General features: G+C 38.6%; 1 protein-coding gene and 1 long non-coding RNA gene across 7 annotated transcripts in view; one reads left to right on the top strand and one right to left on the bottom strand.

The window, feature by feature from the left end:
- Positions 1-16,575, top strand: part of LOC126210211 (casein kinase II subunit beta-like) — a 66,171-nt gene extending 49,596 nt beyond the window's left edge. For all 6 annotated transcript variants that reach the window (XM_049939396.1, XM_049939398.1, XM_049939395.1 and 3 more), the window contains exons 5-6: positions 5,622-5,811; positions 14,165-16,575. In XM_049939396.1, coding sequence (XP_049795353.1) covers positions 5,622-5,811; positions 14,165-14,279 — 305 coding nt within the window. In that variant the 3' untranslated portion in view covers positions 14,280-16,575. The remainder of the gene's footprint in view (positions 1-5,621; positions 5,812-14,164) is intronic.
- The window catches only part of LOC126210214 (uncharacterized), a 31,501-nt gene continuing 25,034 nt past the window's right edge, over positions 14,264-20,730 (bottom strand). The window contains exons 3-4 of the long non-coding RNA XR_007540622.1: positions 16,789-16,875; positions 14,264-14,376 (exon numbers count right to left, since the gene is read on the bottom strand). This is a non-coding gene — a long non-coding RNA (uncharacterized LOC126210214). The remainder of the gene's footprint in view (positions 14,377-16,788; positions 16,876-20,730) is intronic.

Genomic DNA, 20,730 nt, shown 5'->3' with positions numbered 1-20,730 from the left:
GCGACACGGAAACCGCTTCTGGAGATAGGCATCTCTGAAGCTGACCTGCGTTCTGTCTTACACCACAGGGTTTTCCGGCTTTGGGAGATGGAATGGCATAAAAGCACGCACAACAAACTGCGTGTCACCAAGCAGACTATGAGTGTGTGGAAGTGTTTCATGCAGGCCTCTCGCAGGGAATCAGTTGTCCTCTGCCAGCTCCCCATTGGCCATACATGGCTAACGCAGGGTTACCTACTCCGTCGCGAGGACCCACCTCAGTGTCGCTGTGGCTCCCAAATGACAGTCGTCCATCTCTTGCTTTCCCAGCACCCTGCCTTCAGTGTTGGGCGACAATGCCTCCAGACCAGCTTAAGTTTTATGTTTTATCTGTGAGAGTGGGTTTTATACTTCTATGTAGGTTTTAGTGCGTGTCCTTTGTCCCTCTGTGTCCTCCGCCCTAGTGCTTTTAGGGTGGAGGGTTTAGTGTGTTGGAGAGTGGCTAGCTTTCCCTTTTTATTCTCGTGGTTGGCCAGCCACTGTATTCTGCTTTCACGTTTTACTCTCTTCTGTTTCTAGCGTCTCTGTTGTTTTCTTGTCCTCTTCTGTTCCTTTTAGTGTTCGTTGCCTTCCCTTCGTTCCTGTGGCTTTTCCTTTCTTTCTGTTTTGTGTTATATGTTTCGTTCGTTTTATTCTCACACTTATGGCATTGTTTTATTAGGAACAAGGGACCGATTAGGTCACATCATAATTATTTCCCTGCCAAAATAGCAGAACTAATCTATTACTCCTAGTGTCTACCTCCCTAATCTAACTCCCTTGACATGGTTTCATTTAATTAGACTACGTTCCATTACTGTTGTGCTTTTTATGTTCACCTTTTAACCTCTTTTTCAAGCTACTATTTATACCAGTAAACTGCTCTTCTCTTCCAAGTCCTTTACTGTCACTCATAGAATGTATCGTCACCAAGATTCAAAGTTTTATTTCTTCTCCATGTACATTAATTCAGTTTCCAAACTTTCCCGTTGTTTCATCTACTGCTTGCTTTGTGTATTGGATTGGATAACATAGGGGAAAGGGGTCTCTCTTTCCTCATCTACTGCTTCCCTTTCATATCTTTAGACTCTTATAAATGCTGTCTGGTTTATGTACAAGTTGTAAATAATCTTTCATTCTCTCTGTTATATTCCTGATACTGTCAGAATTTGAGTTTATTTCAGTAAACATTGTCAAAAGTTTTCTCTGAATCTACAAATGCTATAAATGTAGGTTTGCCATCCTTCAACCTATCTTTGAAGATGAGTAGTAAAGTGAATATTGTCTCGTGTGTTTCTAAAATTCTCTGGAACCAAAACTTATCCTCCCTAAGGTCAGCTTCTACCAGTTTTTCCATTCTTCTGTGTTGTTGTTGTTGTTGTTGTTGTTGTTGTTGTGGTCTTCAGTCCTGAGACTGGTTTGATGCAGCTCTCCATGCTACTCTGTCCTGTGCAAGCTTCATCTTCCAGTACCTACTGCAACCTACATCCTTCTGAATCTGCTTAGTGTATTCATCTCTTGGTCTCTCTCTACGATTTTTACCCTCCACGCTGCCCTCCAATGCTAAATTTGTGATCCCTTGATGCCTCAAAACATGTCCTACCAACCGATCCCTTCTTCTAGTCAAGTTGTGCCACAAACTTCTCTTCTCCCCAATCCTATTCAATACCTCCTCATTAGTTACGTGATCTACCCACCTTATCTTCAGCATTCTTCTGTAGCACCACATTTCGAAAGCTTCTATTCTCTTCTTGTCCAAACTGGTTATCGTCCATGTTTCACTTCCATACATGGCTACACTCCATACAAATACTTTCAGAAACGACTTCCTGACACTTAAATCTATACTCGATGTTAACAAATTTCTCTTCTTCAGAAATGATTTCCTTGCCATTGCCAGTCTACATTTTATATCCTCTCTACTTCGACCATCATCAGTTATTTTACTCCCTAAATAGCAAAACTCCTTTACTACTTTAAGTACCTCATTTCCTAATCTAATCCCCTCAGCATCACCCGATTTAATTTGACTACATTCCATTATCCTCGTTTTGCTTTTGTTGATGTTCATCTTATATCCTCCTTTCAAGACACTGTCCATTCCGTTCAACTGCTCTTCCAAGTCCTTTGCTGTCTCTGACAGAATTACAATGTCATCGGCGAACCTCAAAGTTTTTACTTCTTCTCCATGAATTTTAATTCCTACTCCGAATTTTTCTTTTGTTTCCTTTACTGCTTGCTCAATATACAGATTGAATAACATCGGGGAGAGGCTACAACCCTGTCTCACTCCTTTCCCAACCACTGCTTCCCTTTCATGCCCCTCGACTCTTATAACTGCCATCTGGTTTCTGTACAAATTGTAAATAGCCTTTCGCTCCCTGTATTTTAACGCTGCCACCTTCAGAATTTGAAAGAGAGTATTCCAGTTCATTCTTCTGTATGGTATAAAAATCAGTGCAGTATTTCCATTTGTGACTCGTTAAACTGATTGTCCGTATTATTCACACCTGTCAGCACCTATCACCAGCAGAATAGGAATTTTCAAACTATTCTTGTGTCTGAGGGTACTTCACCTTTCTCAAATATCTTGCACACTAGATGGAATAGTTTTTTCATGGCTGGCTCTCCCAAGAAACTCAATAACTTTTAAGGGAATATTGTCTACTCCAGGGGCCTTGTTTCAATGTAAGTCTTTCAGTACTTTGTTGAATTCTCCTTGCAGTATTGTATCTCTCATCTCATCTTCATCTTCTTCCTCTTCCCTTCCTCTAACATTCTGTCCACCGTAGTTTTCCCTTCTTTGCTTAGTACTGGCTTTCCATCTGTGCTCTTGACATTAAGACAGGTACTTATTTTTTTTTTTTTTCTTTCGTTCATTTTAGAAAAGAATATTCGTAATCCATTGTGGCAGTAGTTGGCCAGTGTGAAATGTAGGAATATTGGCTGCAGTGTATGAGGAAGATGAAACTCATTCCCTGCCCATCACTCCTCTCCCAGTCACATTGTCTGCATGTTTGGGCTCACTTCTTTTGCTTACCCATATTGCCCTCTGAAATTGGGGAAGTGCTGCATGATAGAGGCTAAAAATTTTCAAACACTCTCTATTACAGACAGAATTTCAAAAGAATGTTTCTATGTTTCAAACTTTTTGGGTTTCCTTTTGTGGCAGTTTGCATACATGTCTGCAAGTCTTAAGGAGAGCAATCTCTTGTATTGATAATAATCCTTCCATTGGATTGCCTGTAAAAATAAGAGTGGAGAATAAAACATAAACTAAGTCTTTCTGTGTCTGTAATTTATCAAATTCCAAGTGGCATGTCTTACATCCACTAATCTCACTCCAGTTTTTGCCTTTATTTTTCACAGAACACAAACAGACTGGTGAAGCATAGTTTAATTGAGGACCTTATTCATATTTTTAAAAGATGGTAAATTATTTGTTCCAATGATAGTCTAGGGACAAAATAATTAATGCATCTTTAGAAATAAGTGTCTTCAAATCTTGTTAATCAGGGTAAAGAATTCACTCTTACCCATCGAGCAGGCGCACCTTTGTGTGAAGTGCACCAACCATAAATAACATTGTGTTGCACTGTTCCACTGTTGCTGTACAACTGTGAGCCCATCCTGTTCCTTTGGTATTGCTTCAGCTAACCCAGTGCTCAGTTGTGCTGTCATGTCCAAATGAGCAGCAGTAATATAAAATAAACTACATGCTAGGTGAGAAAAAATGTATGACCATGCAAGGTGATGACCAAGATTCTGAGCTAGTGACAGAATCCCACAAAGAGGGAGTTGTAGAAGAGATAATTAGCAACCTAATGAGCGGTTGGCTGTGATTGGGTGCAGCTGCACTGCACTGCTTACTGCTTTGAGTGGGTCATTACTGTGGGGTAGGACTAGCACATTGCGTCAGAGCGATATAGTGAAAGTTTATTTTTAATTGAACAGTGTTTAGCTCGTATAGTGTAAGTTTGTCTTACAGTCGTTTAATTAAACTAGACTGTGATATTGCATATTCGTGTTTATGTTGGTATCATGAAGACAGCTATTCTTTAAATGTGTACAAAGTGTGCTGCCCACCTGCTTGTGCTACAAAAATTGATGCAGCCACTCGAGGGTTAACACAGCTTTGGAGACTTTAAGAAAGATATATGTGGTTAGAAAACTAATGCTATAACTTTTTAACATAATATGTGTTATAAAAGCTTTGAATGCTTTAGGCTGATCTCCCAGAAATTAAGTTTCCCTACTTTCAAATCATCATCAAAATAAAGACACTCTTCATATTGTGGGATCAACTTTTGTATTCTTGTGCCATAGAAATCTGCCACTTGGGAATTAACCCATGTGTTGGTCATCTTCAGCTTTTTGTTATTGCAAAAATGCTGAGCAGACAACAAGAATTTCTGGAACTGCAAGAAAAGATCAAAATCAATGGGAATAAGGTCAGGACTGTAAGGTGGATGATCAAACAGTTCCTAGCTGAACTCCCGGGGAAGGGGGAGGGGGGTTATTCTGGTAACTCCCATAGCCACTGAAATGGCCAAGTGTTTTAATCTGAACCAACATGAATCAGTGCTAAAATGTTCTACTTGCACATCTAAGTGCACGCTATAGATGAACAATGCTCAGCGCTTCTGGCCAGAGCATGATGCGATACACCACCCCTTGCCGTTGTCCATTGCCCTATCGCACACATTTTGTGCACTCTGGTATGACAGTGATCCTGAGCTGTTGCCCACATGTATGGGGCCAGATAGTATGTCTGACTGTTTTTGGTTGTTCCCTTTATAATTTGAATGCCTGCTGCTACCACCAAGAAAGGATCAGGAAAGAAATTTGATGCAGTGACACTACATTAGAAAATGGAAAGAGAAGTCAAACTTCTTCAAACATCATGAATCCAATGCAGATTGATGAAATTGGTAATTCAGAACTACTACTTTCAGTTTATTCAGTGTAACTTCCAATTCAGGTTGTTCTTGATTGTATGTGAGGATGACTGCTGTGTCCAAATATATTTTTTGGAATATCTGTGAAAGTTTAGATTGCAGTGTAATTGAACAATGATTATATGTTTTCAAGTGATATGATAGGTATTCGTAGTAAATACATTTTTTTTAAAAAAAAAAAGCACTAATACATAAAAAGCTTTTATTACATGCAGCTTAAAGCTGTTTTTCTACATAATTTCCCCCTACATTTTGGCACTAGTCATACTGGGAAACAAGTTACAGCTCATCCACTTGTGAACTGAGTCACAATTTGACACTCTCCTTTAACTTGTCATCATCTTCAAACCACTGAAACCCAAGACATTTTTTCATCTCTGGAAACAAGCAAAAACCACTGGCATTTTTTTATATGTATATTAATGGAACTGACTATCGGAATAACCCTCGTGCATCCATGGCTCGAGAGCTACATATGGTGAGTTAGCTGCTATTTTATTGAATTAGTATGCTTTCTTGAAATGTCTTGGGTTCAGTTTATATATAGACAAAAAAACTTCCAAAGCTTTCAAATTCAGATTTTTCCATTAAGAAATTATCTCCTCCTGTTACTGAATGTTAATATGATACTGTTATTTTCCATAGGTTTGTCAGACATTCCTGGAGAAGAAATGGTGAAACTGTACTGCCCAAAGTCTAATGATGTGTATGTTCCAAAATCCACTAGACATCACAAAGTGGATGGAGCTTTCTTTGGAACATCATTTCCTCAGATGGTTTTCATGGTCCACCCAGAGTGTCGTCCACCGAAACCAACACAACAATTTGTTCCAAGGTATGTCGCATTAAAATGAAAAATTATCTTCTTTCCTCTTACAGATATAAAAAAAAAGATATCAGTTGTGGTAGCTGATAAGTTTTTAGTTTCTATACAACATTCTACAAGGTAATTTTTTAAAATATGTCTTACAAGAACAAAGCAAAAACCTGAAAGTTGGTTCGGACACCACAGTGTATTGCCTTCCTCTGACTCTTGAACTCTGACAGGCATACCCATAGTTTAACATGGATCCTGAACCACTGTACATCTTGGCAAATTCACAGTAATAAATGTAGCCAGTGGTGAAGGTAGTGACAGGTGACAGATTAAAATCCTCGGAGTGACTGGGGATTGAACCTGTGACCTTTGTAGTTGTTGCCTGGCACTTCACTCCCACTGACCCATTGTGAAGATGTCTTAAGTTTTAGAATAATGCTACAGAATTGTTCTCATTAAACCATTTGATATGATTGTATCATTTCCTGTTTGGCCCACAGTCCTTTAGTGCTTTTTGCCAGGAATGAAACATCCATCCTTATGTTGGGGGAGGGAAGGGGGGGGGGGGGTCCATTTCACGATCCTGCTGAATAAGTAGCAACAGGAGTAGAATCACAGTTCTCCTCCTTTCAGAAGCAGCTTCAGATATGCTGTAGCGAAGTGTGTTGGGACAGTTGTTCATACTGTGTATTAAACCTTTCACTGATGCGGACATGTATATGCATCCTGCTGTGTCATTCACCAGGTGTGTCATTCACTGCAATGTAAGAGCTAAAATCAATCATGCACAAAGTTTACACAGTGAGTGTCTACCTCGGTAAACTATTTAAAATTGCGTGTAGTATTTTACGTAATTTGATGCAACACAGTAAGCATGTTGGCTAATGAAAAGAAATTCAGTTCTTTATTGAGTGAAGATATCAGAGTAAGATGTGCAAAAATCAAATTTTTCACCTAATAGTTCTTGAAAAAATGGATGATAAGTATTTTGGGTTGGCTGGAACACTCTCTCTTAGCACAGGCACCAGAATTTGGTGAGCAGTATGGCCATATCAAAAGTTCCCCTCAGCATAGAATGCAGAGACAACATCTGTAGCAGAAAAGGGTTAATGACTTGGCACACAACATCAGTAGTAATTTCAGACTTTTTGCAGGTGATGCAGTTGTCTATAATGATGTAAAACCTGAGAAAGCTGCACAAACATCCAGTCAAATCTTCGTATGATTTCAAATTAGTGCAAAGATTGAAAACTTTTTTTTCTTTGAAAAATGTAAAATTGTATATTTCAAAAAATGCCGAAATGTGGTACAGTAGATTATCAAGTATTTCAAACAATTGGAGATGGGACGTGTTCGGATAACTGATCATTCACGAAAACATATTGCACCCAAGGCCATAGGAATATGAAACAAAGAAACAATGAATTAACACAAAACTGTACATACAGTTTTTTGTATGCATGCCTTACAAAAACACACACAGTGTGATTTTGAAAGTTCAAAGTGGCCATTGAAATAGACCTACAGTTTAGGGAAAAAATTCTGCAAATCTATTTTGGCTTCAGTGTGTTAAAACTTTGTTTATTGCTGTTAAATCTGGCAATCGTTTTAAAGGCAGTAATTGGACAATATCCCACTGTTCTTGGTGTTCAGATCCTTTCAGAACTGAGAATAAAATAACTTTAGCCATCAGTAATGCATTACATTATTTATGCAACCAGTTTCAGCCTGCCATTAAACCATCTTAAGGCTCTTCATCCAACGTGAATTGGGAGAAACCCAATAACGTGCACGGTCATTGGAGCAGCTAATATCATACGCTGAAGCACCAAAGAAACTGGTATAGGCGTGAGTATTCAAATACAGAGAGATGTAAACGGGCAGAATTTGCTGCTGCAGTCCGCAAGACCTACATGAGACAGCAAGTGTCGGGTGCAGTTGTTAGATCTGTTACTGCCATTACATTGGCAGGTTATCAAGATTTAAGCTTTACACCTCACCAGGGCCTGTCAACACAGACATTGGACTGTTGATGACTGGAAACATGTTGCCTAGTCAGAGTGTTGTTTCAAATTGTATCAAGTGGATGGACGTGTACAGGTATGGAGAGAGCCTTGTGAATCCGTGGACCCTGCATGTCAGCAGGAGAGTGTTCAAGTTGGTGGACGCACTGTAATGATATGGAGCCAGTTGGAGTGATATGGGACCCCTGATAAGTCTAGGCACCACTCTGACATAAGTATCCTTTCTGATCACCTGCATCCATTCATGTCCATTGTGAATTCTGACAGACTTGGGCAATTCCAGCAGGACAATGTGACACGCCACAAGTCCAGAATTGCTACAGAATGGCTCCAGGAGCACTTCTGAGTTCAAACACTTCCGCTGGCCACCAAACTCCCCGGATATCAACATTATTGAGCATATCTCGGGTGCCTTGCATCGTACTGTTCAGAAGAGATCTACACCCCCTCATACTGTTATGGATTTATGCACAGCCCTGCAGGATTCATGCTGTCAATTCCCTCCAGCACTACTTCAGACATTAGTCAAGTCCATGCCATGTCATGTTGTGGCACTGCATGCTCATGGGGGCCCTACACAATATTAGGCAGGTGTACCAGTTTCCTGTGGCTCCCCAGTGTATAACTGGTGTGCACAGGTCTCTGGTTCGCATGACACTGTCTCTTTGTTCATCGTACGAATCGTCTGAAGGAAAGCGCTAATTCGAAACTTCATCCCGTATGTCATCCTGGTGTTGTTATTTTCACGATTTTTCTGTGCAAGCTTCCCTCTTCACTGGCAAGTACACTTGCATATTATGTAATGGGTTTAATTTTCTTTTTGATGTTTAATATTGTTGTATTTCTGAGAAAGTTGAACAGTTTTGGGCCCTTCTTGAAGAACAGTTAGAGAAAATACCATCTAAGAACATAAAGATCCTACTAGGTGACTTTAACGCTCAATGGGAATAGAACCACAATTTATATCAACAATTGGAAAGTATCCTGCTCACAATATGACTAACAGAAAAGGTATAAGACTCTTCAATCTGTGTCGATCCTTCAGTTTTCAGATAATGTCAACATTTTACAAACACAAGCCAAGTAAACCGAAGACTTGGCGATCGCCAGGCAATGTGTGTGGAGAGAAACAGATTGGTCATGTAGCAATCTCTAGGAGAGCAATTAAGGAAATAATGAATGTTAAAGTACAGAGAGGTGCCTAGTTTGACTCGGATCGTTACCTCTCCAAGATCAAAATGAATTTCATCCTTCTCAATAAGGCTGTGCAAACCAGAAATAAAATTCATAAATATGACATTGCTAAGCTCAAAATCAGTCAAAACGTATTCGAAAAATAACACTAGCATCTGACATTTCAATCCCATAAATGGACAGACATTGTCTCCAAGATCCAACAAGCATCTAATACTGCAATCCTGACAGCTAACTGAAAGAACAAATACATGGAAAAAGTGGAACTCTACCAGGAGACCTGAAGATTTTGATGTATTCTGTGAAGTTCGAAAATATGCAGCCAGAGCTCTATGAATGGCTAAGCAATTATATGAGAAACAGCAGTTAGAACAGATTGATCAGGATTTCTGGAGAAACAATGACAGAGACTTCTATCAGACGTTCAAATTCAATTTGAAAGTATACCAAGCCCCTAGTCTTTGTTTTAGAGACGAAAATGGAAAGCTCGGCCTGAACAACAAAGAAAACTGCACCATCATGTCTCATTATTTTGAAAACCTACTTAACTGTGATGAACCGAAAGAAAGATTCCTTGTATGTGCCACAATTCACAAACTACCCAACTCATCTCCACCTAGTAAAGAGGAGATCAAAGAGATCATCATTAACCTTATGAATAATAAGGCATCTGGAGAGGATTCAATAGTGGCGGAAATAATGAAACTTTAGATGTACTAGTCCAACTTTTTGAGGAGATCTGGAGAACTGGGATGATACCAACTGAATGGCAGTCAGAGTTAATCCAGCCTCTACACAAAAAAGGTCGATAAAATGATTAGCAATAACTATAGGGGCATCTCATTAGTATCTGTTCCATTTAAGATTCCCTCCAAAGCAATACAGAACAGAATACAAGGTCATCTTGAGCAACTGATTGGGGAGTATCAAGCTGGTTTCCAAAAGGATTGTTCTTGCCCAGAACAGATCTTTAACCTTAAGAACATCATCGGGTACAAAAAAACAGGAGGAAATATCTACGTGGTCCTGTTTGTTGATTTTCAGAAGGCATATGACATCCGACTGTCAGGCATTAACGAATATTTTGGAAGAGTTTGGGTTAAATGATACATCAAGAAAGCTGATCAAATGAACTCTAACACAGTGTCAAAAATAAAATTTATGGGTGTGATATCAGAACACTTTACAGTCAGAACGGGCATAAGACAAGGAGATGGACTATCCCCACTCCTTTTCAACTGCACTGCATCTTGGAAAAGGTCATTCGAGATTAGAGAAAGTTGTTAGCTCAAGAAGAAACAGATGAAGAGTGGTTCAGACTTGGTCCTAAGAACAAAGGGGTTTACATTGACAGCTTGGCCTGTGCGGATGACCTGACCATTTTTGCTAACAACATAGTCAGCAGTCAACAAGATCAATAGGCTGTGAGAAATTGCTGAAAAAGTTGGACTCCAGATCTCCATTCAAAAGACAAAATATATGACGAACAGCTTCGATGGACGTGAATGGATGGTCACCAATCTGGGAAAAATCGGACGAGTTAAGAATTTCAGGTATCTCTGTGAAGTCATCTATGAGAATGGATTAGAAGAAGAAGCAATTAATGCCAGGATGAGGAAGTTAGACCAAGTATACCACCTGACGAAGAATGCATATAACAAAAAGTCTGAGTATAGGGTTCAAGTTCTGACATTATAATACAGTTGTAAAACCTGAGGGCTTATGTGCGTCTGAAACTTTGACCATGAATAGACAAGGTCAAGCTGAGGAGCTGGAAAAGTGAGAGTGTAGGATATTGAGGAAAATCCTAGGTAATAGATGGGTTGATGGACAATGGCGAATGAGAGCAAATGAGGACTTGTACAGTAAGACAGAACCTATCACAGCATACATTAAGAAGAGACGGTTGTTATTTTACGGTCATCTCATGAGGATGGATGGTGACTGACTAACTAAAAGAATATGGAGTTTCATCCAATCTAAGAAAACGTTGCCAAGATGATTCAAAGAATGTGAAAAAGATCTTGGGCAGATTGGTATCTCAGAAAGAGAAATTCGTGACAGGAACAAATTTAGAAGATTGGTCAACAACTACAAAGGTTTTAAAATGGCATCGACATCCAAAAGACAATGAGGACCATTATCCGAAGAGCATAAACAGGCACTTCTTGGAGGGCTCAGAAGATACTGGCAGGAAGTCAAAGCTGGAACAAGAACAAGACATACACTAAAATTAAATTGTTACCACACAGTCCGTAGAGGCTCAACTAGATAATAAAAACAAAATAAAAAAATTGTTGGACTTCAAATGCTAACAACTTGTTTACATGTAGTCACGCTTGCAAAAGGGTACCACAGCGCCACATTCTGTCACAAGCGAAAGTTCAGCTGTCATCACTGAATAGCAGCAGTGACAGTTGCCAGTGAGGGGTAAACTGTGGAACTGAGCAGCCCAGCGACAGTGGAACGTGTGAATGCTCATGTATGCAACTTGGAATTTGCCAGATGGAATGTTTTCAGTTATGTTTCATTTGACAGTACTTGGATAATCAGTTCTCTACTGCATCCTATAACTACCACATCAGTGCATTCAGTTGAAATATGTCAATTAGTACAAATACCTGGAGTTAACAGTTTGCAAGGATATTAAATGGAAAGATCACTTAGGCAAAATTGCAGGTTAGGCAGGTGGCACACCTCAGTTCATTGCAGGATACTGGGAAAATGCAGTTGGCCTGGAAAGGAGACTACTTTGAAATGACTTCTGCCTCCCATCTTAGAATATTGCTCTGGTGACACACAACAGATATGACTAACTGGGGAAATTAAAATTATACAGTTGATAGCACAATAGTAGCAAGTTTGTGATATTCGTAAGAGAGCATCACAGAACTGTCATAAAACCTGAATTGGCAGATGCTTGAAGACAGATGCCAGATATCTTGAAAAAGCCTGTTTACATTATTTTGAGAACTAGTATTAAGTGAACAATCGAGAGACGCTCTTCACTCTTCATCCCCCTACGCATCACTCCAGCAGCACCTGCAAAGACAAGATAACACTAGTTACGGATGATACAGTGACGTTTAAGCAGTAATTCTTCCCGTGCTTCGTATGCTACTGAAGCAGAAGGAAACTAACGTATGGTTAGATAAAAAAGTACCTTCTGCCATTCACTTCACAGTGGTTTTGCAGAGTGAGTAGATGTAGAGGTTTCCTCTTCTAACTGCCAATGAAGGTCCCAATTATCAGATCAGTATGATAAATGTATGTTATTGTTATGCATGTCATTTCTAATGCAGCCTCCATTCAGATACTATTGTAGGGAAAGAATGTGACTGCCAGATGTATGTTGCTGACAAGGATTGTGTAGCCACACTATGTTTCATATGTCCTCACATTCTGTTGGAATGTGTCATTTGTGTTGCCCAGAATAGACGTGACCTGGTTTTCACTCTCACATTAAAACTTAAATTTTATAGTTAATGAATACTTATATGGAAGATGTAATGGAAGTCAAAATTTTTCTACAGATTTGCAGGTCCACAGTAATGATACATTATATTGCGGTATACAAGGGTGGTTTGATAAGTCTGGTGAATTTCCATTAAAAAATTGAACGTTCTTCTTTCACCTTCATGGTTGGTAAGCTTGATTATTCCTATGATTGTATAAAGAATTTCAACAATATACAGCGTGCAGGCCATTGTTGACAGCCTCTGAATTGATGCGATACTGGTGACGAAAATTCTCACAATTGAACAAGAATAAATTCTTAAAAAGTTTGTACTCCTTGATACTTGGAATGCCGTTGAAAATGATTCTAATATCTGGGAAAGATAGGTAACATGTCACAAACCTTGGTTTTTCGCTTATAATGCAGAAACAAAAATGTCTTTCCATGCAACAGAAGGGTTCAACTTTACCAAGAGCGAAAAGAGCTCTAATGAGCAAGTCGAAATTGGATACTCTGAGAATTGTGTATCGTCTTGGTTCTTGAAGGTCAAACTATTCAGCATTACTACCTCGAGGTTCTTGCTTGATTCCTTCAGAAAATAAGAAAGAAAGATCTGAACTGTGGAAGAACAAGTTGTCGGTTCTGCATCAAGACAATGCACTGGCTCATAGCACATTGTGTGTTAAGAAGTTTCTAGGGAGGACAGCATCCCATTGTTTGATCACGCACCGTATTCTCTTGACCTAGCAGCATGTGACTTTCTTATCTTTCCGAAGGTCAGATCTTCATTAAAAGGAACAAGATTTCAGTCCATTGAAGAACTGAAAGGAAAAGTGGCACACATCATCGAGGAGCTCACTGAGGAGGACATCCAGCACCGTTTCCATCAATGGAAAATTTGCATGGTGTATAGGGATAGAGGAGGGGAGTATATTGAGGATGACAATAACTAGATATGTATGTTGTTGAAATAAATTTTTTCACAGCAGTAGTCCTGTTATTGCATAGTCACACTTTGTATGGTAGATTTTAATGTCAGGTTCTGTATAAAATGAAATAAGGCAGTAATTATTTTACCCCCACCCCCTCCTCCTTTTGCCTTGCACTTATCCCATGGGCTAAAGACCCCTTTATGTCAGTGTGTCAGTGCCAGGACGTCAATTTTCTAAAAGAGTAAGACACAGTTCTGCCAGAGAGAGAGAGAGAGAGAGAGAGAGAGAGAGAACGGGGGGGGGGGGGGGGGGGGGGATAAGGAATCGCCTTGGAAGATTAGAAGTGTTTCAAGAATCACTGTTAAGTATGAAACATTTGTGCCTTAGTAAGATGTTCACTGCTAGTTAAGTGTGCAGTGCAGAATTCATGTAATCATAGAGGTTGCTAGTTTGAATCTCACTGGTAGCATTATTATTATTATTATTATTATTATTATTAAATTCTATCTGTATTAACAAATGGAAATGATTATTATCAAATATTGAATCACATTTTTTGATAGAAGTATCATTTCCATAGTGTCATTACTGATGACAGGAAAATAACTCAGAATTTGATACAGATATTTGAAGTACTTTATTCACAAAACAAATCATTAACACTTTTCAGTCTCTAGAAATAAGAACAGTTGTTCTTTTTTTTTCCCCACATTTCTCATGCTATGTACTTGACAGTTCTAATACTCCTGTCGTGACTGCCTCAGATTGTACGGCTTCAAGATCCACCCCCTGGCCTACCAGATCCAGGCAGAAGAAGGGCAAGGACGCAGGGCTCTGAAAGCAGGCAGCGGCACACCCGGTGCGACGAGTGGTCACTGATCACGTGTGTGGCGCGCACCCCTCGGCTCCGCTGCTGAAGGGTGTGCGCAGGACGGCAACCGTTCCTCACTCGGCAGTCTCAACACGTACCTCTGATCTGCAACATGAGTTTGCTGCACTTCCGAAACATTCTGAATGTGTGGTAGACATTTGCTGGTTTTTATGAGTAAGTGGGCAGCATCACAATTTACAAGCAAGCATACAGAGGTAAAATGAGCTATAATATTGCAGATCACGTTATGCATTGTATTGACTCTGCACGTGGCATTCCAAAAGTGATAGTGTTTATTTCGTTATAGCTGTCAGTGATGTACACTATCTTTATTTGCGCTTGCCACACAGTGGAGTGGCTTCGTTTTTAACCTGATGGAAAGAAATATTTGTATTATTTCTGAGCAACCAGCTTGTATGTATTTGTCTTGATTGTACTGATAGTTGGCGGTTGCTACACTCTCTCATTGTAAGAGAGTGAAATGCCTGTCAGATTCTATATGTTTACAAAACTCTTTTAGCACCAAGTTTACTGGGCATGCTGCCGTCATCAGCAGAGAACTTCTCAGAAAAGATACACTATTTTATGTCCCCAAGAACATTGAATTGGCAGGAGAAACTCTTTAATGTTGTTTAGAACAAAAGGACAGTTTCTTAGTAGTGTATTAGCGCAAGATATTTAAATTATTTTTATTGGTGCTTATTAAGTACAATTTTTTGTTACCAGAAGACTGATTTATAAACTATTTACTTAGTATCTGGTAGCTGTGTTTGGTGCAAATGTAAGAAGATTGTCTATGCTTTTTTGTTGAGTTTGTGTGGTGAATACTTTTGTTCAAGTGTGAAAGTAGATCTCATAAATGTGAATGAATACATCCCTTTACATATTGGACTTTATCGAGAATAAGAATCTCAGGTTATGTGAACAGTTGCAATTTCTGTATGTGACTGAATTCAGAATGGTAGTCACAGATGTTTGGAAAGGTCTTTGTACGTTTGTGCTACTCCTGAGTTGTTGTACGGAGTCATTTTGCATTAGAATGGAATTTGTGGAAGGTTACGTAGTCTGTATATGTTTTACAATTACAAGAAAATAAAATAAGTTAGAATTGTGATGTAGTTTGAGGAGAGAAGAAGGTGCTGAGTATTAATCAGGGAAGAAAGCGAATTTATGCTAAGAACGAATGTCACTAAGACAGGAAATGAAAGTAATATCCTTCCTTTAAGTGCGCACAATACACTGTGACATGTAAATTGCTGAGAAACTACAAGCTATTAACAAATACTACAGCAGAAATTTTGAGTAGTTTGAACCATATAGAAAGGTACTCGTACAAGTAGGATTCAAAAATATTCTTAAGTTCTTGTAGTGCAGTGTTGTTAAGAAATAAAGAGGTAAATATGTGTTAGAAATGTGTTGTGACATACATATGAAAAAAATCTGATTTCCATAACTGTTGAATGTCTGAGTAATACAAAATCCTTCCTAATAGTTTGTCTTCTATGAGTGTGACAAACATAACCACTCACAGGAAATTGGATCAACTTCCTAATAGAAATGTTGTGCTCACAAACATTGAGAGAGAGAAAAAAAAAAATTACGATAAAACTGTAATGGAACACAAATTTGTATCCAATTTAAATACATTTTCTGGATGTTCATATGAAATTGATTAGTCAAATGCTGAAATGTTTCATCTTGTTGGCAGTTTTCTTAATCAGTCATTAGTGTGTTATTGTCATATAATTATGGGTTTAGATTACATTGTTGCTTATTATGGTTGGTTGTGATGTTTCCCCTTACAGTGAGCATAAATGATTCACTTTAGTATCATAGCATATTGTTTATAGCTATTCAACTTTGTATGTGACTTTCTGCAGCTACTTATCGTATGCTGTAACCAAGATCTGTGCTGGTGGAGATGTTTCTCTTCCTGCAAACCATCAGTTTTATGTACTTCATAAAACTTTTTATTAACAGTACTTTGTGATATAGGGTCATGCAGAGTATTTGCAATACTGTGTTAAAGTCCAAGTAATTTGTTCAGTCCATGTTATTTCTAAGTGCATCCAAAGTTATCTATGGCACAACTTGGGTGTTCTTCAGTATAAAAGAACATTATCGTCGCAGATTTATGGATCAGATACTAAAAATGCTGATGATTTACTCTGTTATATTCTCGACAAAAATTGCCAGATAACAGAAAATATTTTGTGATACGTTGTGTGTTCAAGAACAAAGAAACTTTGTTACTTTTAAAGAGAAGAGTAATGGTGCTGATTACTTCTAAAACTTTCTAGTCTGCAAGTGAGTGGTGCTTTTCATACAACACAAAAGCAATAAAAACCATTCTTCCCTCTTATTTTCTTCTTTTTTTCTGATATTATTTTGCATATTGGGAAATGGTTTCCTAAATAAAGGCAGGAAAACTATTTAAAAAAGTATTACAGATTATTACGCATAGGAAGAAAAATAAAACTAACAGCAACATATAGTTAAAACTGCAAAGATACTTACAGATGTGTACCAGTTATTTCGCAGACTAACAAGCAACCCTTGCAGTATGGTCCGTCTTCTGTTTGCTTCGTACTGACAGGTCACCGCCTGGAAATCAATTTCTTATTGCAGTGCAGTGCAGTTCTCTAAAAAAAATCACTTTTGAAAAATAGATCATCTCTGAGCATAGTAAAAAAGACACACATTTTCCTATTTATCTTGCCTAGATATTTGAGGTACATGTCGTATAATTATTTTTCACTAGGGTATTAAGTGAGAAATTTTTTCTCTAAAAAATGGAGCACTTCTTGTACACCATTGTCTCTTATATGCCAACAAATACAGTATCTTTTGTTTGTACATTACTGAATTGTTTCCAACAGATTTATAAGGTATTCGGATATCACAGAATTACGCTTCCCATCTCATTACTGCAAATATGAGACAAATTAGGAAAAAAAAAAATATTAAGAACATTCTAAATGCTATTGCCATACCAGGAAATTGACTGGTTCTTGGTGCCAATAAGAACACTTTTGTTCCAAGAGCCATTAATATATGGGCACTTAAGTTTTATTTCTGATAATAGTACAGAAATATAGCAGTAATATTTTAGCTTGTTGAACAGTAGTCAGCAAATACTATTTCTCATGTATTTATATTTGTATGAGAGGAAAAAGTTACAAAATCATGAAAAAAAAAGCATCCTTCATTATTGAATTCTGTTTGTCATCATCCACAGGTCTTTCGGTTTTGCAGCTAATAAACATGGCTAGACTTTCAGATGGGTACAGCATGGCATACATCTACCATGGTGTTTCCTCTTTTGAATGCACTAACAGTTTTCAATTATTCTGCTTCAAAATAAGAAGTTTTTATAGCTGTTTGAAATGGCTGAGTATGGGACACTTAGACTGTGCAGAAATTGGAGATCTTGCACATCTGCATTGACAATGTTTCAGAAGCATTTTCATATTCCAAGAAGACTGTTTTGGCATGGTGATCATATGTACCTTCAAGTCATGAATATTCTGAACATTTTTTCCCATAATTTGACACCTCGAACAAGTCTAGGGTCATGCATTTGAGTATCGATAACACAATATTGTTGAAAATGTGTGTGTGTTTTTTTTTTTTTTTTTTTTTTTTTTTTTTTTTAAGGCACGTTGAAACATTTTCCATTTCCACTCTTCAAACATAAATTGGATACGAATAATCTACACACTATTGGAAACATGATGGTTTGAAGTTGAGATTGCTGTTAGTTGTGCAAACTACTTCTGTAGTCATAGAATGTAGGCTTTCACGACTGGTGTTTGTATTATTCCTGATATTTTTTTTATGAGCAGAAGACTGTGGTTCATGGCATAATTCTCTGCCTCGCGTTTCATCTTCCACTGCTGGAGACATTATCTTAGGCTTTAATGTCTCGGAAAGCTGCTACAGACTTATACAAGTTCAGCAAGTTGAACTGTTTATATTTACAGAATGAAATTTTCACTGTGCAGTGGAGTGTGTGCTGATATGAAACTTCCTGGCAGATTAAAACTGTGTCCCAGATTGGGACTCAAACTCAAGACCTTTGCCTTTTGCGGGCAAGTGCTCTGTTTATATTTATCCACAAAATGGTCGTTTTGTGATGTCATCAGACCCCTGCGTAAGATAGCAATTCCTGCTGTACATATTGTGGAGCTTGTAGCAGGGAAGAGTTGGTTCTCTGTTTTACTCAGCTCTAAGCCCCGCAAATAGTCTAAATTCCTACCCTCCTCTTTTTGTGTTGAATTTCTATGGTCTCTTTGTACATGGTGTTGTAATTATTAGATCTTGGTAAAACCACAGTTTTAGAGTAATGGATGTGATGGTTTCCTGGTCCTAATGCTGATTTATCAGTCTTGCTCAGCCGAAAATTGCTTGTGTTCCCTTAGGTGGAGGTTAATGCTTCTTTTTGTAGTTCCTGTGTACACTTTGTTACAAATTGCAAGGTATTTTATATATAGCTGCTGCAGCAAGTGGCAGGTTAGGTCTTTTGCAGTGTTCAGATATTCATGCACCTTTCTTGTTGGTTTAATCCTGTGTTGTTTTCTGAATTCTTTGGAGATGGAGTCTGTGACAGCCTTTACAAACAGGAAGTCAACAGACAGTTGAGGATAAGATGGCTGCCATGCAGCATAAATTTATCTGTGTTCACAAGTTCGGAAGAAGTGAGTCTGCTGTTTCAGTGCAGAGGGTATTTTATCTCTAATTCAGGATTGAACCCCCAGTAGGAAAAGAATAAGCCATAGGTTTAAACTTTCCAGAATGTGTCTGCAATGAGTGAAGCAAGGGCTGCATGATTGCTGTGCAGCGGAAGGGAGGCACAGTGAACATTTATAACCTGTGTTTGCAAGCTTGAACACTTCCTGTTTTCAGCTGCATATTGATTATTCATATCCAGCTTGTAGTTGGAGAAACAAATATTAATAAAAGTGGGGCATATTTTTTAATAACTATGTATTGGTGTCCGATGAAAGTACAGAATTAAAAATGAGGTTTCAACGATGAAGGTGTCATTGCTACAAATGTTGTTTCATCAAAGAAAAGAAGATTAGATTTTTACTTCTCGTCGGTGACACGGTGACTAGCAAAGGAGCTGAACACACAGACTGGCAGGTACTGAAGCACTTATTTACACAAAGGATTGTGACATCTGCCAGGTAAGGACTAGGTAGGAATGTTCTAGTGAATAAAGCATACTGGTAAGGTGGAGGATACCTGTGCTTCCAAGTATAGTAACTATCGTACACTACTAGGCTTTGAGACAGCAATACCAGGAATGAAAGCAAATAATGAAATTTTACGTATTGTACATGTTCTGTGTCTTAGGAAAAATATGTTATTAAATTCTTAGGTGATTTGAAGGTTTACAGGGTGTGAATTTGAGTACACAAAGCTACCCCTTTTGGCAGCAAAAATGGCACTAACCCAGTTGGGCATCAAATCAAACTGAGCTTGGTTGACTGATCTGGGTACATCATTCAGTGCTGCTTCAGCTCATATTGGAGTTTATCAATAGTGGTGGCTTGCCGTTGGTTGTGTGCAAGTCTTTAGTCACCATGTGACCAAATGTTGTCAGTGGGTGAGACATCTAGAGAATGTGCTGGCCAGGCCTACAGTTGTACTCTATCTGTATTGATCTAGTTCAGAATACAAAGCACAATGTGCAGTCTTGCTTTATCTCAATTAAGGACAATACCAGAGTTCAGAGATAGACACAGTCACTGATACAACAGAATGTAACAGATGCTGCCTAATTTGCCAGATTTGATTGTGTTTTGTACCCTATTGCATATGATTAACACATGTTCAGGACACATATGACGATGACATTGCAATCTGGCAATGTTTGTGTTCATAGGCACTATACATAGGTGCATCCATCGTGTTGCTGTACACATAACTGAGGTGAGGGAAGTTGCAACGATAGTTACTGAAACCAGTAATTCAGTTGACCCGTGTTAGTCATGGGGTACTGAATAATGCGAGCAGCAGTATTGTCAAATTATGAACTGCAGACTCAATCCTGCCGCTGTCTTAATTGTGACATGTGTAGACTTTTCTCCTTGTTACACGAGGCAAACATGAACTCTCAACCAACCGACCGTCATTGAAATGTGATCGTTACTGGGGAACCTGCTGCATAATGTTTCCTCATACACCAAATGTAGATTGCTTTACTCCTATCTACTTTTTGTGGTTGTACTGAAATACTAATTTTCGCATATTCGAGTATCTATAGTCTGATTACAGTTACTGGATAGTTGAGACTTCATGTGGTTGGTTGGGTGGTTGATTTGAGGTAGGGGACCAAACAGTGAGGTCATCGGTCCCATCAGATTAGGGAAGGATGGGGAGGAAGCTGCCTGTGCCCATTCAAAGGAACCATCTCAGCATTTGCCATACTTCGCGTATTGGATGTGTCTTCCT

This window comes from Schistocerca nitens, chromosome 10 (assembly GCF_023898315.1).
Source record: "Schistocerca nitens isolate TAMUIC-IGC-003100 chromosome 10, iqSchNite1.1, whole genome shotgun sequence".
NCBI classification, from domain to species: domain Eukaryota; kingdom Metazoa; phylum Arthropoda; class Insecta; order Orthoptera; family Acrididae; genus Schistocerca; species Schistocerca nitens.
The sequence above is the reverse complement of the archived record's forward strand: the minus strand, read 5'-3'. Positions and strand labels throughout refer to the sequence as shown.